The 17,418-nt window shown below is 55.4% G+C and overlaps 1 protein-coding gene across 1 annotated transcript in view; it reads left to right on the plus strand.

Annotated features, from left to right (window-relative positions):
- The window catches only part of ADCY3 (adenylate cyclase 3), a 101,622-nt gene that overhangs the window by 52,331 nt on the left and 31,873 nt on the right, over nucleotides 1–17,418 (plus strand). The window contains exon 2 of the mRNA XM_013004358.2: nucleotides 3,348–3,497. Coding sequence (XP_012859812.1) covers nucleotides 3,348–3,497 — 150 coding nt within the window. The remainder of the gene's footprint in view (nucleotides 1–3,347; nucleotides 3,498–17,418) is intronic.

Genomic DNA, 17,418 nt, shown 5'->3' on the forward strand with positions numbered 1-17,418 from the left:
GAGCCAGTCAGGGTCTAGTATGGCAATGGTGAAACATACAACTTTCCTCTAGTTCTCTAATGCTTTCTCCCCCTACTATCATGATCTCAATTCTATCTTGCAAATCCATCTAGCCTAGAGGATGTATGCTGGTACAGATAAGAGCTGGTACACAGGGAATACAGGACAGATAAACCCCTCAGGACCAATATTGAGAGTAGCCGTACCAGGAGGGGAAGGGGAAGGGGTGAGAAAGGGGAACCTGATCACAGTGATCTGCATATAACCCCCTCCCAGGCAGATGGACAACAGAAAAGTGGGTGAATGGAAACATCAGTCAGTGTAAGACATGAAAACATTTTTTTATAAATTATTAAGGGTTCGTGAGGGAGGGGAAAAAATGAGAAGCTGATATCAGGGGCTTAAGTAGAAAGAAAATGTTTTGAAAATGATGATGGCAACACATGTACAAATGTGCTTGACACAGTGGATGGATGGATGGATTGTGATAAGAGTTGTTCAAGCCCCCAATTAAAAAAAAAAAAAAGATTGTGCTCGAGGGAGGCAGGAGGGACTCGCCAGCACGGATGGACCCTACAGGCCCCACGTGACTCTCCAGAACATGACTCAGATGGACCCTTCATCTCCACGTCCCTGGCCACCAGCCTTTTTGGGACTGGATGTCAGCTGAGAGCCACTCTGTGACTCAGGGGACCCTCTGGCCAACCTAGGAACAGCCCCGTCTCTCGTTCCTCCAGCCTGGCTGTGTGCAGGCCTATGGAACAGGTCGGCTCGAAGGCCGGCCTCTGTTCTCAGAAGGGAGGCCCGGTAAAGACCACACGGGGTAAAGGGACGGGGACACCAAGTGCTGAGCCAGTCCAGTGACTGGTCTGATAGGCCAGTCCTAACCCCCTGCCGTTGTGTGCATTCTCATAGTGACCCTATCACACAGGACACGATGGCTGCCTAGGGTTTTTGTAATTCTGTAAAGGAGTAGACAGCCTGACCTTGCTCTTGAGGAAGGTGGCTGGGAACTGTTGTCCTTGTTAGCAACCCACAAACAAGGCACACTGTGCCCCCAGGGTAAACCATCTGTTTTAAACATCTAAAGTTGATCTCCTTGCATTTTGTACCTGCCTGGGAATGGCATGCCTAATGCTCACCTGGACCCACCTTGTCTGCCTTTAAGGGCCAGAAGCTGCGACATCCTACCTCCCTTCCGGCTGCTCCACCCCACTTACACCTAGAAAGCACACCTGGAGGGGAAGTCTTACCACCCCCAGGCAGGACCCCCAGGAATTGGGGAGAGGGGCACAGGCCTGAGAGTGAAAGCGGGCAGCTGGCACTGGAAGTAGGAAGGAATCAGACTGAGGAGCAGCTTTTGCTGGGCAAAAGGTTCACCTTTAGGGGCTTTTTCAAGGAGGGATGCATGGGGTTTGGGTCTGGCCATATGGGGCCTGGCCAGAGGTGGGGGTCGCACAAGCCAGACCAGGATCTGAGGTGAGCTCTGCATGCTCACCCCAAATCCCCAGGTCCCCTGCCTAGGGAATCGAACCTGCATCCCTGCAACCGTGGGAGTGGGTTCCTGACAGCAAGGAGGAGGTCTGTAGGAGGTCTGTAGGGAAGGGGCTCTCGACGTCCAAACAGCCCCCGCTTCTCAGAGACCGGCAATCGCTCCCGGCTGCTGCTCACAACTGGCAAGTTGCGTTGGCTGAGCGTGCCTGGGAAGCCCAGAACCCTCCAAACCCCGAGTGTGAGTATGAGGTCGCGTGACAGCTGGATGAGCCTGCTCTCCTCGCCTCTCCGGTGGTCTCCCACTGCCTTGGTGGCTTTCAGAACCGCACATCCCAGGATGCTGGGACCCGGTTGTTGTGCCTCTTGTCTTCTGAGAATGGAAACCCACTTCCTCACAGTCTGGAGGCTAGCAGTCCACACTGGGTTTGTTACCCTGCCGATCCCTCTGCGACACCCCCCCCCACCCCCCCCCCCCGCAGGTTCTGGTGTCTGCTGGGCTGTCCCGGGGCGCCTTGCTTGCAGATAGCCCTACCACACCAACCGGCTTCCTCCCATGTGGCCTCTGGCTGCCTGCCCTTGTCGTGAAGCAGGGGGAGGAAGAAAGAGTTTTATATCAAAGAGTAATTATATATTAAGAAAACATCCCAGCCCAGTCCAGATCAAGTCCATAAGTCCTATATTAGCCCAGAAGTCCGATACTGGTCCATAAATCCCTCTTCAGACTCACAGAGCACATGCAATGATGCAAAATACAGGAAGATCACAGGCCGGTGGATGTAAAGACTTATGGATCCAGTGGCAGTAGAAGCATCTCCAGGGTTCTCCCGGGGCTCAGTGTGGCTCCCTGTGGCTTGTCAACAGGAAGACAAAAGCAGGGAGTCCGGGGGAGGTAGGTTCCCAGGGCCCCCCTTATGAAAAGGCCACACCCACCAGAGGGCACCATTGGGTTTGTGACCTGATTGACAGGGTAGACTCCACCCCTACACCCTACTTATCAAGTTGACATGCAGTTATGTAATGGCCACAGCTTGGCTTAGCTGAGGCGGGAAGCAGGAGTGAACCACAATCCCCCTCCCCCCTATCCCGTCTTTCTTGCACCTGAGCCCTGTGGAACCTCCGTGCCTTCAGGCCTGAAGCTAACACCCACCCACTGTGTGAGTCTGGGTAAACTAGGGAAACACATCCATAGAAACTCATATGTATAAGAGAGAGCTTCAAATAAAGGGTAAGTGTACATTCAGAAAGCATTCTAACGCAGTGCTGCCCAAGCACATAAGTCCAACATTAGTCCATATGTCCGATACCAATCCACAAAGTCCTCCTCAATCCCACAAAACACACACAATGACGCCGACTGCAGGAGGAAAGCCGACTCAGTGAGCGTGTAAGCATCTTGTGCTGGCAGGGGTCTCCACACGGCTGCTCCAGCACCCAGGGCTGCATCAGAGTAGGTCCATGAGGCTCCTCCTTGGGGATGTCTTGCAGGAAGTGAGCCTCGCCAGCTGACGCAGGGCACTGGCTAAGGCAGCTGACCCTGATCCGACCATCAGAGAGCAAGAGACCCAAGACCTAGAAAGGCGGGGCTCACTGAGCCATTTATCTCTCTGCCCTTCAACTGATCCCACGTGTGTTTATCGGCCAGGTTGGCCCAGTAAACCTTAACTCTCTCACCCACCCATGGTGAAGCACACCAGGGTTTTCTCCCGGGACCTTCCCTGTTCAGCTCAGGCCCTTCCTGAACCCTGACAGATCTCGGGGGCTGCTTGTGGTCACTCCCTGCCCCTTCGAGGCTCTACCCCTTTCCCTCAAGACTTGCCTTGACCATTGTCCTCTCCTCTTCCCCTGGGGCCCAGGTGCTGGCCAACGTCTTCCTCTACCTGTGTGCCATCGTCGTGGGCGTCATGTCCTACTACATGGCCGACCGCAAGCACCGCAAAGCCTTCCTGGAGGCCCGCCAGTCGCTGGAGGTGAAGATGAACCTGGAGGAGCAGAGCCAGCAGCAGGTGGGGCTCTGTCTGGGCAGCCTGCGTCCTGGCCAGGTGGGCGGGGCCTATTGGGAGGTGGAGCCTGTTGGGAGAGGGCGGAACCTAGGGCAGCAGCCCACCCTCCAGGCCCAGGCGCTTGAGTTCCATCCTCCTGGCTGCCTCCTCATGAGAGGGCTGCTTCTGGACTGCAGCCTCGTGTCCGGAATTCACTCCTAAGCCTCCTCCTTCCCTGTACTGGACCGAAACCTTCCCTTTCCCCCGTTTTGTTTTCACTTAAAAACTTCCTTCTTCCGAGAAGCGCCTTGTCCGCGAAGGCAGCCCTGATCCTCTGTGTTTCTTTCTTAGGTGAAGCGTGGCTACTGGGTTACCTTGAACTCTTGATCCACAGGCATTGTGTTAGCCCGGGTAGACTCGAGAAACAAATCCAGGGAGACTCATATGCGTATAAGAAAGAGCTTTATATAAAGAGTAATTGAATATTGAGAAAACATCCCAGCCCCAGTCCAGATCAAGCCCATCAGTCCACTATTAGCCCATAGGTCCGATACCAATCCATAAAGTTCTCTTCAGATTCACAAAACACATGCAATGACGCTGAATGCAGGAAGTTCACAGGCCAGTGGGTGTGAAGTCTTGTGGATCCAGTGGCATTATAAGCATCTCAGCGCTGGCAGGGGTCCCCACGTGGCTCTTCCAGCTCAGGGCGCTAGCATAGTTCCATGTGTAATGGAACTTGTCAGCTGTAATGTCTCCCAGGGAGTGAGCGTGTGTCCCGCCTCCAATGAGCTATTTATCTCCTTAGCGCCTCCAAATGAGGTCATCAATTTGTGGCCTGATTGACAGGCTAAACTCTACCCTTTCACTCGTAAGTCTTGCATTGACAGTGGATGATGTAACTACCACAGGCACCATTCTGGGACACCACCTCTGACACATTTTCCGGTCACTGCTTGCCTGGTGTGCACTCAGAATCTTCTCGGTGCTTTGGGCCCAGCCTCCAAGGGGTGGGTGGGTCGTGGCCCGTCCCACGGCCTCTGGAGACGGGAAAAGTCCCAGTGGCCTCACACCATCCTCCTGGGAGCACTACACGTCCATCGCACACAGGACAGTGTCCCCACCGACTTCCTGTCGCTCGTCATATATGAAGGAGCCAACCCAGCCAGGTTTCGGGGCCCCACTGTTGACATTCTTCCATCGAGAGACGTGCCTGCCCGCCCCTGCACTCAGCTTCCTGGCTTTCACCCAGCCTCCTCCACCACCCCGAGGAGCAGTTCTCCCAGTTCCCATGCGGCTAAACAGCAAATAAACCACCCTCGAAGACCCGGGGCGTTGAGCGGATCCTATAAGGACGGAGGAGAACTGCCCCGAGGGACTTTGCAGACTGCCATCTTCCCAGAAGCCGCCGGCCACATCGTCTCCCCGGAAGTGGCTAGTGGGGTCGCACCCCATGCCTTTGAGTTGTCAGGCCAATGCTCAACCTACCGCACCACCAGGGCTCCGCTCAGGTGACTTTATCCTGTCAGGAGTCTCCCGTCTGAATGCATCTCATTGGCTTCCAGAATGTACACGCACCCATTTCCTGTTATCCTTACAACACAGACTCTCAAACCCTCACCCCACCCAGTCCATTCCAACGACGCAGAGGACAGAGGGCCTCCCCCGGGACTTCTGAGACCGTAACTGTTGATGGGACCAGAGAGTCTCATCTTTCCTCTGAGAAGTGGCTGGTGGTTTTAAACTGCTGACCTGTGGTTCTCAGTCTGATCCATCACCCCCTCGACCACCAGGGCTCCTAAAACCAACTCTTAACAGGTTGAGAATGGATGATTTTCCCCCCTGCCATCTGAGACCCACGGGGCCTTGTCATTTTGTGTTCAGGTTCATGGGAAAGTACTGTTTTCATCAATCAGGCCCTTGAGGTGGACAGCCCTGTAATTTGTAGGGGGCACGCTTTGTTTTCAGCCGCTTAGCTCTCAGCTTGGCCCCCCAGCCTCATGCTCCCCTTTATGCAGGAATCCTCAGTTGCCTCGGTGGGGGTGGGGGTGGGGGTGGTTAGGATTGTTGTTAGCACTGTCAATCTGTCCACGAACAATGACAATAAATGCTGCCTGGCCTCGTGCCATCCCACCACGATTACAGATTGGACCTCTGGGATCCCGTTGGGGCTTTGGGGAAGTAGCCCTTTGCCCGTGAGGTTCATTGGCCAGGAACTGTACGCGGGTCTGCCCCATGGAAGACATGAATTCTACCCCTGAACCCGGCAGTTGATTCTGACTCCCAGTCACCTCGGATAGGGATCCTGAGGCTGCAGATCTTTACAGGAGTAAAGACTTTACTTTACAGGCAAAAAGACTCAGTGGAGAGGAGGGGACGCGGTACCAGCAGAAAGAAACAAAGCCTCATCTTTCTCCTTCAGAGAGGCTGGCCGACTTGAACCGCTGACCTGGTGGTTAACAGTGCAATGCTTACCTGGCAGGGCCACCAGAGGAATAGTGTCACAGAAAGCCAGCTTTCCGTGGTTCCATCTTCTCCACGGTCTCAAGCCCTCTGCTCCTCGCTACCGAATCCCAGCTCACCAGCCCCCATTGCTCCCTGCCAGCCTCCCAGCCCAGATGCTGGGGAAGGGCAATGTGGGGGGACAGCGTGTGCTGGGGTCTCCTGCAGGCCTCTCCTTTCTCTCGGCTGGGCTGTTTCCCAGTGCCTTTGAGCAGCTGTGGTTTCCCATTCGCTTTTTCCCCCGTCCACGTTTTAAGTTCTTTCGTCTAAGATAAGCTACCCTGGCAAAAATCGAGCATTATTAAAAAATTTTAAATGTCCTCTTGGAAGAGCTAAGAGGGTGCTTGGATTCCAAGGATAAAGCTACGGAGAGGGTGTATCCCGCCAAGGATGCCTCCCCCCATCCACATTCCCCAGCCACCTGGCTCCCTTCCCAGGAACAACTTCCTGCTTCCTCCTTGTGTATCTTTCCCGAGATATTTTGTTTCTTTCTCCTGGTACCTCGTTCCCTCCTCTCCACTGAGTCTTTTTGCCTTCCTTCTTCCAGTGTGTTCTGAGCCCATATCCCGTTGCCTCAGCCTTCCTAATGGCTGTGCTGTATGCTGTATGCGCTAGTATCCAGAAGGAACGTGTACTATTTCTAACCAGGTTTCCATGGATAGATGTTTCCAATCTTTTGCTGTTGCAAACACTGCTGAAAATGGAGGAGAGGGGAGGAGTGGAAGCCCGGGAGGGCATGTGCCTGCTTAGTGTTGATACTAAGTATCAACGCTAGTTGGTCGTTTAGCCCAGTCGTCTTCACTGACCTCCGAGTGCCCAGCACGAGAGCACACTATCTCAGGATTCGTCTGTATCTTGGGTTGGCAAACTTTGGGAATGGAAGAGCCAATCCTGTCCCTCACACCAATTTTAAAATTACTCAAGAGCCACGAATAACATTTTTATAAACACACAAAGCCATCGTGATCTGAGTTTAAGAATTTTCTATTTTACTTCAGAGCCCATAGGAAGCACGTGTGAATGAAAGAGGCCCTGTGGCTTGGGAGCCTCAGTTGGCCGAGCCCCAGTCTAGACAACACTGCTTTGGTTTCAAATCCTCCAAGGATCCCAGTTTGAAAACCTCAGACCTAGGAAACTGGTCCCCCTGGCAGGTAGAACATCCTGTGACTGCTTCCTGCCCTCTCCTCCCGTGGCTTAAGTCTCAGCCAGGTAAACTGAGGTGTAGATGGTTTCCTCCTGGGTGCAGGTTGTGTGAAGGGTAGGCAGCATAAAGCGGGGGACGACCCAGAATTACACATCTTCAAGTCCGTCTTGTTGTGTTTTGAAAGATCGGCTCTTTTATCCTGACTCTAAAACTGACATCTTCTCATAATTAAAAACAAAAAGTGGTTCTCAACTCCCAGCGACTTCAGGTGTGCAGAGTAGAAATATTCCACAGGGGTTTGGGAAGCAGAGCGCCAGGCCCCTATTTTCTAGGCTCCGGGTGGGTTCACGATGAATACACTGTTCTCATATAGTCTAGCAATCAGGCGCAGTCATTAAGAAACAGGTACTCATGTTCTCCTGCCTGTCCCTGGAGGTTACCATGGAAACCCATTGTGGGGCGTGGAGCACTGGGTGCTTGGACAAAGTAGGCCCTGAAAGCCTCTATCATCATCTCCATCTTTATTATTGCTGGATGAAATTTAGAAAATACAGACGCTTATAGAATCCAAGCCTCCCATAATTGGGTTCTTGAAATGTACACACACACATGTAAATATGTATTTCAATACGGTGATAAATAGGGTTCCTGGTTAGCCAAAGGACCCCTGATTACACATGGGGCTGCTAACTGTAAGGTGGGAAGTTTAAAACCACCAGCTGCTCAGTGGGAAATAGAGGAGGCTTGCTCCCGTCTAGATTCACAGTCTCCGCAGTGCCTGGGCAGTCCTCCTCTGCCCTCCAGGGTCTCTGTGAGTTGCCAGGACCTCGGGCCTGGGAGATTGGTGTGTGTTTTCTCGTCTCGGTTGGTTAATACAGTCTTGAAGTCAGCTTGAAGCTTGAGCTTTAAAGCCAGCCAGACAGATCTCTGCACACGCCTGTTACCCCGGGCCTCCTCTGCACGCTGTGACCAACACCTGAGTCTCAAACCGGCCCCCCGGGGGCTCCCCACTGGCGAACTCGGGCTCGGGACATGGAGCCTGGCTCTCTGACTTCTCTCCTTTCTGTGTGATGCTGGCCCCTGGCCTCCCCAATCTTTCATCTGCTCTTCTTGAAAATAGGGATAAAAGCGATGCCACCATCGCAGCTTGTTCGGGACCAGCTCTGAGGCTAGCCTGGAAGCCCGGAAGCCCCTCAGTCCTGTCAGCTGCCAGCCCCAGCCCTGGGGACACAGTGATGGCAGGAGGCTGGGGAGGTCAGGCGGGTGCTGATGGTGCGCAGCTCCCATGGCCCCCAGTTGGGCAGAGGCTGCTCCTTCCCCAGGCGCCCGGGCTGACACTCCAGGCGCGTGGCGCTGTGGGCTGAATGTGCCTCCCAGGAGCGTCATCGGATGCGTGTTTGGGGCTGGCGCAGGCTGCGAATAGAGGTCACGCAGTCCCGTTTCCACTTCCTCCTGCCAAGGCCCCTTGCGGGAAGGAAAATGAGGTCATCGGAGGGAACCCCTGTGGGGAAGGGGTGCAGAAAGCCCAAGTGGGGGAGAGAACAGAACAAGGGTGGCCTCGCAGGAGCCGTTTATGGTTGAGGCCACCCCCAGCTACCCCCGTAGTACGTGGGGTTTTTAAATTCTCAATTAAAAACCGGAATCCTCTTTGTCCCCTGACCTGTATCTTTGTTTTCTAAGGCCTGTGTATGACTCATTTTCCACCGTAACAAAATCCCACTAACTGGGTCACCTATTTGAGAACTGGGACTTATCATCTCACAGTTCTGCAGGGAAGCATCCTAAGGGACCGTGCGGAACTCTGCTCGTCAGTCCAGGGCATCCTCCTGCCGAGACCTTGTCGTACAGTTCCTCGTGTGGTGGTGACCCCCACCCATAACATTATTGGCGTTGCTACTTCATCACTGTCATTTGGCTACTGTTCTGAATCGGGCGACCTCCGTGAAAGGGTCTTTCGCCCCCCGCAGGTTGAGAGCCGCTGCCCTAAGGGAAGAGCTTCTCTTAGGCTGGTGCAGGCCTGCTGTGGCTTGTGGGTGCATCTTCATGCGGCTGGCCTTCTGTCTGTCTGTCTGCCTGCCTGCCCTTCGTCTTTATAAAAAAACCACCCAGGGGGTAGTAGGACTCCATCCATGCAGGTACGACTTCGGGACCATTGCGGCTGTGGTCGCTCCTTGTCCCAGAGCGGCTGTGACCCCTGGTGGCCTTCTGTAGCCGCATGGAAGGCTGCCCGGCCCCGTGCCATCTTCAAGAGCGTGACTGCATTTGGATCGCTTGGCGCGTGGTCGGGCCAGTCGTCTCCTGTCAGTGTTCCCCTTGTTTTGCGGAGTCTGGGTTTTGCCGCGCATGGTGCCCCTTGCTAGCACTGGGTCTGTCCAGGTGACGTGTCCCAGACCGAGCGTCGGAACTCCCGGGCAGCTTTGCAGGAGGACTCGATGAAGTCCGTCACGGCACCGTTGTGACCCGCTGTCCAAGTTTTCTTGAAGAGCAGTGTCTGGAGAGGAGTGCGTGGCCACAGCTGCCGTGTGGCCTCCGCAGGTCAGACTCATGTTCCGCCAAAGAGAGGGGCAGGAGTGGGCTGGCCTCAGGGACTCGGCGTCGGACTCCATCCTCTGGCTGTGTTCTCTCTGTTGCTGTCCCCTCTCTGTGGACGTGACCGGCCATCTAGAGAGGTGGGCAGAGGGCCTGCCACGCCTGGAAGGTGCAGAGCAGCCAGTGTCCCCTGCTTCGCTCCCTGCTCTACCAAGGTGGGCATGCCTGGGGCACCAGGGGCGTGTGGAGAAGGGGGAACTTCTGGGTAGTAAAAGCATCAGGCTCCCCAGCTGCACTGGTGCCTGTCCTCAGGCCCCTCCTCCCCAACTCGGGGGTGGGCCTGGGCTTCTCTGAGGGCCTGTGTAAATGGAGCACTCTGAGTGCGGCCGACACTGTGATGGCAGCCAGGCATGCCCGCGCCGTCTCCCTGTGTGGTGGGGCCACCGGGGTGGGCGTCACGCCTCTCCTCGGCCTCCCCTCCATGCTGTGGGCATGGAGGGCGGAGCGGGAGGCTCCGTGGAAAGAACAGGAGTTGTTTTTTCTTTATTCCCGTGGGACCATGCTTCAGGTTTCTGAGGGGACCTCGAGGTTGCTAAGCGCCCTGCTGCCACCTGGCAACGGCAGTAGGTTCACCCGGACACACCTGTTCCCAGATAGAGGCTATAGAATCTGGGGCTTCCTGAATCAGACCCTCTGAACGCCGCCCAGGGAGTTAGGGTGTGATGGAAGGAGGAGGATCTATGGGGGGTGGGGGGTGGGGCGACTGCACTTTCTTCTGACCCAGCCACAGGCCACCTCCTCATTGGAAGGAGAGAGGACTGCCCGCAGTCCCTCCTTCAGAAAGGAGGAGGCCATAACCCAAGGCCTCTGGAGGGAGAGCCCCGGCGGGTTGACAGCAGTTGTCTTGGTCTGAACTTCACTTCCCATCCTCTGGGCCCAGGGAGGGAGGGTCGGCTTTCTCTGAGAAGCCACGTTTCCTTGGGGCAGGTGGCTCAGGAGGACACCAGGTGTGTCTCCGTCCAGCTCACATAGAGGATGCTCACAGGCTGAACCGCGGCTTCCCCTCCTTTTCCTTCTACCTTTAACCCACTGCCTGGGCCCACTGGTGACCAGGGTGATGGGGGTGTGTGTGCTCTGTCTGTGTGCTGGGGCCTTTCCCTGGACAGGTGACCTTCTGCCCTTGAACAGGTCCCAGAGGGAAGAACCACCCACTCTTACTGGGCAGGTCAGAAGGCTCCCCCGGGGGGCCCAGGGCTGCCATTTCATAAGCTCGGCTTCTGAGTCTTGTTTTTCTAAACGTCCTTCCTCTCTGACCTTCACCTGCGTCCAATTTCCTCTCCTCTGCCTCCTCTCCTCCTCTGGACCTTTTGCAATGAGGACCCGGGAGCGGTGCTGGCATTCCCCTGGTGACCCAAGAGCTGGGAGCTCACCTGTTTGGTTCTCTGTCCCACCACCATATGTACACAGCTTTCTCACATTTCCATCCAGGAATGGTCAGGCATGCTCCGAGGGGAAGTGGTGGAGCGAGGAGTCAGGAGAAGGAGAGAGGGAGTGTATTTGTCTTGGCTGTGAGGCGGAGCTCAGCATTAGAGTAAGGTGACCAGATTTTAACATTGCTAAAGCGGGACACCATTGATAAAACTCATATCCTGGCGAAATAGCCACATGGCAGCCGAAAGCCGTATACCCTAGCTTGTCGTGCATTCTTTCCAAAAATCAGGACTTTTTAAAAATGCCGCGGGATGCAGGACAAATTGTTAAAAATCAGGACTGTCCCACCAAAGGCGGGACGTCTGGTCACCTTACAGCTTAGAGGGCCACGCCATGCATGTGCGGAGGCATGTGGTGGGGTGGAAGGAGCATGCTCCCCTTCGTCACGGCAGCTTGTGGCTTGCCTGCTAACCCACGTGGGCAGGGCCGCTCAGCTCGGCCGGAACCACAGACACCCCCAACATGGGCCTCCACGTTGCTGCCTGAACTTCTTTCTCCCCGTGAGCAGACCCCCTACTTTTGTGGCGGCCTTTAGTGCCTCTGGGAGCAGAGGAACGCCAGAAGCTGAACCCCCTGTGGTGAGACTATGAACCAGTGGCTTCACAGAATGTTCTACAGCTCAGGGCTTTGGGAAACAAATCCTCGTTTTAGATCAGTGCAGGCCATGAGCCCACAGAGAAAGCCGGCAGGGGCCTCTCGGCAGCCATGGGTGGGCAGTGATGGCGGTGCTGGTGGCAGCCCCGGGGCTGTGTGGCTCAGGCAGGCCTGCAGCCCCTGCCGTCTCCCCCGAAGCGTTGCTCTCCAGGCAGCTCCATCGTCCACCACTGGCGTCCAACGTGGCCACGTGCCTCCTGCGTTCATCTGTCTGACTGGCAGAAAGGGGTTTTCACGGCAATAGGGATAATCTATTGAACTTAAACCTATTGGGCACTTAAAGTCCTGAGCAGGTCTCACTGAGTCTGCACAAGGACCCAGAAGCGGGGCTGGCATCTCTCTGGGGGACCCTGTCATGTGGCCCCAGGGCCATTCCTGCCCTGTAGGTATGGACTTCTTTGTGGCCACCCTCCCACTCAGTTTTTAAATTCTGAGCGTTCAGGAGGGGGACATGTTCTCAGGAGAGACCAGCCCGTGGAGAGGGACAACGGGCTTGACAAAGCGGAGGGGCCTTGAAAAAGCGCCCTCAGGCAGGTGGCAGAGGTGGGTCAGGAAGCCCAGACCCAGCCAGTGCTTCCTCCCGCTGGGCATCAGGGCACTGTGGGTCAGAAAGCACCCGATGTCACATGACAACAAGCAACATCGAGAAGCCTGGGCTTCAGCCCACTTGGAGGAGCCCTGGGGTGCAGCCGTGGAGGACCGCTGCGCCAATGCCCCAGCGCTTCTCAAGAGCAAGATGAGGCTGTCTGCTCGTGAAGACGGAAGGTCTCGGCACCCCACGGAGCAGTTCTGCTTGGTCCTGCGCCCTGCCGTGGAGTCGATGCCCACTCAGCACCCTGTGGGACAGGGTAGAACTCCCCGGTGAGTGTCCAAGGCCGCCATTCTTGATTGGAGTAGAAAGCCCCACCTGTCTCCCAAGGAGCCACTGGGGGCATCGAACCACCAACCTTGCAGTGAGCAGCCCGATGCATAACCGCTGTTGCCACGGAGTGGAGATGAGTGAGGACAATGGGGCGGGTGTCCTTAATTCCTCTTGCTTCACACTTGCGCTGCCCTGACTGATAGCCATAGGTGGGTGTGGTGATTCCCGTTTACATGAATTAAAGTTAAACACAAGTTAGACATGAGACCCTGGGGTGCTGGCATATGCCAGGTATTTGGTAGCCACGCCCTCTTGGGTGGCACAGCTCACAGGCCGTGGCTTTGGCTGCAGAAAGTTCTGTGGGACAGCAGGGCTCTAGAAGTGGGGGCTGGCCCCTGGGCCCTGCCTCCTCGTTGACAGCTCATTAACTCAGCAAACCCCTAGCGAGTACCTGCTCTGGGCCCAGCACTCCTGGCTCCAGGTGGCCTTCGTGGAGCTCAGGGGCCTCCCTCCTGAGACTGTGGTCACTGTGGTTGGCACAGTGACTCCCAGAGTGGCCCCCACCTCCAGGGACTGTATAGGAGTCCAGGCCAGTGACCAGGGAGTCCCCCACCACGGCTCAGGGTCCTCCCTCATGCTCTGACGGGCCTGTGTGAGTCCATCCCGCCCCACCTCAACGAGATGGAGGGTGGCCGGGCTTCTCTCCTAGAGCACGTCAGCCGGCTGTCCTCACGCCGGCAGTGCCAGTGCTCAGGATCTGGTGGGTTTGGAGTGGTGTGGCGGCCTCTCCCTCCTCCAGCTGGAGGCTCTGCCCCCTGGGACCAGAAGCCCCAGCACTAGCTCAGGCCTTGCATAGCTGACCATGACGGTTCTTCCGGTGGCTGTGGCTGTGGGTCTACATTTCGCAGCTGCCGGGCTTTGTCGGAGTAGTGTGCCATCAGGGCTCCGTCTCCCTTTCTGCGTCTCCTTCCCCAGCGCCTGGGCCTGGTGGGGCCCAGCTGCCTCCACTTGGGATGTGCTGGGGCTCCAAGAATCTGGATGAGCCAGGACCAGGATGGGCTGGTGGAGGGAGTAGCTCTGGGTCTCCTCACTGCCTGTTCCGGCTTGCAGTGACCTGAGTCTGTGTGTGTATCCACATGAGCACACACGCAATGCGCAGGGATGTACACATGCCACAGAGAGACACAGTTTCTCACGCATTCCCCACGCAGACACGAAGCAGGCACAGACCCAGAAGCCCCACTGCTTCTAATCCACTCAGGCCTGCCCTTCCCTCTGCCCTTTGCTGGGAAACCAACCTCTCCTCAGCCAAGCTCATTTACCCAAATCCCTGCAGGACGCCCTGCTGTAATTAACTCCTGAATGCCTCATCGGACCATTAGCTGTAACCACTCGGGCCCCTGGGAGCAGGGCTGGCCTCCTTCCCCTCTCTCAGTCCTGAGCCAGCGCCAAGCCTGAAGACAAGGGGCTGCGCGGTGCCCTCCCAGAGCATGGCCAGCGCTTCCTGCCTTGGCCTCTTCTGCAAGGACCAGGACACCCCACCCCGGGCAGATCCTAGGGCAGCCCCGGATCTGAGTGGTTTCCACTCTGTCCAGAAAGACTGCAGGGCCGTTCCAGTGTTCTTCCTTCTCTTCTTGAGCTGCCTCTGGGGTTCTCTCTGATTCTGTGACGGAGAGCAGTGCGTGTGCATGTGTGTGTAGGTGTGTACAGGTGTGTGTAGGTGTTGTGTATGTGTGTTTTTGCCTGTGTGGTATGTGTCTATGTGTGTGATGTGTGTATAAGTGTGTGTGTATATGTCTGTCTGTGTGTGCATGTGTCTGTGTTTGTGTGTATTGCATGTAGGTATAGGTGTGCATATATACATGTATGTGTATGTATATACGTGTGTGTGCATGTGTACATGTATGTAAGTGTACATGTATACAAGTGTGTGTGCGTGTTTGTTTTTGTTTTTGTTTGTTTGTTTGGATAGTGCAAATAGTTACTTGTCTCAGCCACTAACCAAAGGGCTGGAAGGTAGGTACTACCTGGAAGTGGCCTGGAAAGGGGGCTGATCCCTTAGTTTTGGAAAATCAGCCACTGGAGGCCCTGCTCTGACACACGGGCTGCCGTGGACCGGGCTGACTCACCGGGCTGGATGGCAGGCAGGCCCGTGCAGTGCTGTGCAGGGGGCGGAGGCCGGCTTTACAAGATGCGTAGAGGGCACATCCCAGGAACAATTGACTGAGATGGATGTTAAGCCAGAGGGATCAGGTACAATGCGCAGGATGAAATTCAGAAGGGGTCCATGTAACCATCTCTACTTGAGTCCCCAAACCAACTGCAGGATTAGAGCGTAGGGAAGGCATAGCTGAGCAACATGGGGGATGGAAGGAGGGGGAATCTAGTCCCTGAGAGGCGATTAGATTTCAAGTGGATTCACAGCGTCAAGTGGCACCTGAAAAGGCAGTCTGGCCTTGGGCTCTGTGAAGTAAAACATAGAACTCTGGGCCCGGGGCAGGAGGAATCTGACCAGTCTGGTGGCCCAGTGGGTTACAAACTGCACTGAAAACCACAAGGTCAGTGGTTCAAAACCACTAGCCTCTCCAAGGGAGAAAGACTAGGCTTTCCACTCCCGTAAAGAGTTAGTCTTGGAAACCCACAGAAGCAGCTCGGGCCTGACCCACAGGGTCCCTCTAAGTTGGCTTCAATGGTAGTGAGTTTGGGTTTGTTGTGGGGTTTTTTTTTTGGGGGGGGGCAGTTGTTAGGGAGTGGCTTCTTCAGAGATGGCCGCCTGTGTCTGGCATTGTGGGGGGCTGGGGAGGGGGTAGGAATCAGCCAGGAGAAGTGAGGACCCTGGGGGCCATCTTACGTCTGAGGAGAGCTGTGTGAAGTAAAGGAGTCAGACCCATGTTTTAGGTCTAAGGAGGGCGGTGGGCTGCAGGGGGATGGACAGCTGCCCAGGAGGTGGGACATGCCACCCCTTCCTCTGAGGCTGGTGGAAAAGCCACAAGAGAGGGCCAAGCCCAGGTGAGGGATAGCCAGAAGGACTGTGCTGAGGCAAGTGCCCCCTTGAACAGGAATATGGCAGGGTTAAGGGCTACCTGTCACCCCCCAGCTCTGCACTGTCTGATGGTCGCACACACACACGCACATGTACATACACATATTTATATACACAAGCATGCACACACTTAGATACATACACACTTACATAAATATACACACACGCACACGCACACATACATACAGTCACTTACTTATACATACTTATATACACATGCACAAACATACATATACACACTTAGACACAAACACACACACACTTAGACACAAACACACACACTTAGATGAATATACACACACGCGCACACATATGTACATGCACATGCCTACACATACATATACATATACACACATAACCACATACAGACACATGCACACACAGACACACACACATATATACATACACATCACAACACCTACACACACATGCACACACACTGCTCTCAGTAACAGAATCAGGGCCCTGCCCGGGAAGAGAGAGAACCCCAGAGGCAGCTCAGGAAGAGAAGGAAGAACACCATGGAACGGTCCTACATGCCTTCCGGACCAAACCACTGCCATCCTGGGCTTGACTGCAGTTCAGATTGCCCCATGGGAGCAGAGAGCCTTCTCTTCCTGGTGAATCTGAACCCCTACCTTACAGTGGACAGTCCCATGCCTAACCCATAGCGCCACCACACTTCACCCAAACCAAACTCCCTGCCATGGACTCTGCCAACTCACAGCGACCCAAGGTAGAACTGCTGCTGTGGGAGTAGACAGCCTCATCTTTCCCCCGTTGAGCAGCTGGCAGTTTTGAACTGCTGACCTTGAGGTTAGCAGCCCAATGTCTAACCATTCGGCAACCAGGGCTCCTCCCTAGGGACTGCAGAACCAGTCTAACAGGCTCCATTGTATAGACAGGGCACCTGCCCAAAGCTGTGAAGCACTTGCTGGGGCCGTTAGTTGTTAGCACCCTCACTCTAAAGCCTCAGGTATGGAGCCCCCGTCTCCAGACCTCAGATAGGAAACTGTAAATCTGGAAATGCTTTGTCTCTTCAGTGCCACCCTCTCAGGGGTCACTGGTTACTGTGTCCATGTCTGTCGCCTTCCCTGCCAAGGCAGCCTTTTGGCCCAGACCACAAGATTGAAAGAGTAAGTCTAGTGCCATTTCCCACAGTCCAGCCCCCTGGAACACACACGCACACACACACACACACCGGCTCCTGGAACACACACACACACACACACCGGCTCCTGGAACACACACACACACACCGGCCCCTGGAACACACACACACACACACACACACACACAGGCTCCCGCCCAGGTCAGAGCCCAGGAGGGATGTCGCAGCACGCCTGGCTGGTAGGGCCAGTGGACACACTCGGTGGGCACTCTCACGGGCACTCTTAACCACCGCACATGGGGGACCAGCCCCAAGAAGATGGCCTCTCAGTGTACATGGGCAGGTTTTCAAAAGAGAGGCAAGATACAAGGCCTTAACACTACCACAGGAGGCCCGGAGGGGCAGCGGGTTAAGCGTGGGTTAAGCGCGTGTACCACTACCTGCAAAGTCAGTGGTTCGTACTCACCAGCCACTCCTAGGGAGAAAGATGAGGCTGTCTGCTTCCGTACAGATTTGCAGTCTGGGAAATCCGACGGAGCCCTTCTCCCCTGTCCTCTCGGGGACCCTGGAAGTCAGCAGCGGGTTGGGAGTGCTTTCGGGGCCATGATG

Source organism: Echinops telfairi, unplaced genomic scaffold (genome assembly GCF_000313985.2).
Source record: "Echinops telfairi isolate 266 unplaced genomic scaffold, ASM31398v2 ScPeMD7_9;HRSCAF=40, whole genome shotgun sequence".
Taxonomy (NCBI): domain Eukaryota; kingdom Metazoa; phylum Chordata; class Mammalia; order Afrosoricida; family Tenrecidae; genus Echinops; species Echinops telfairi.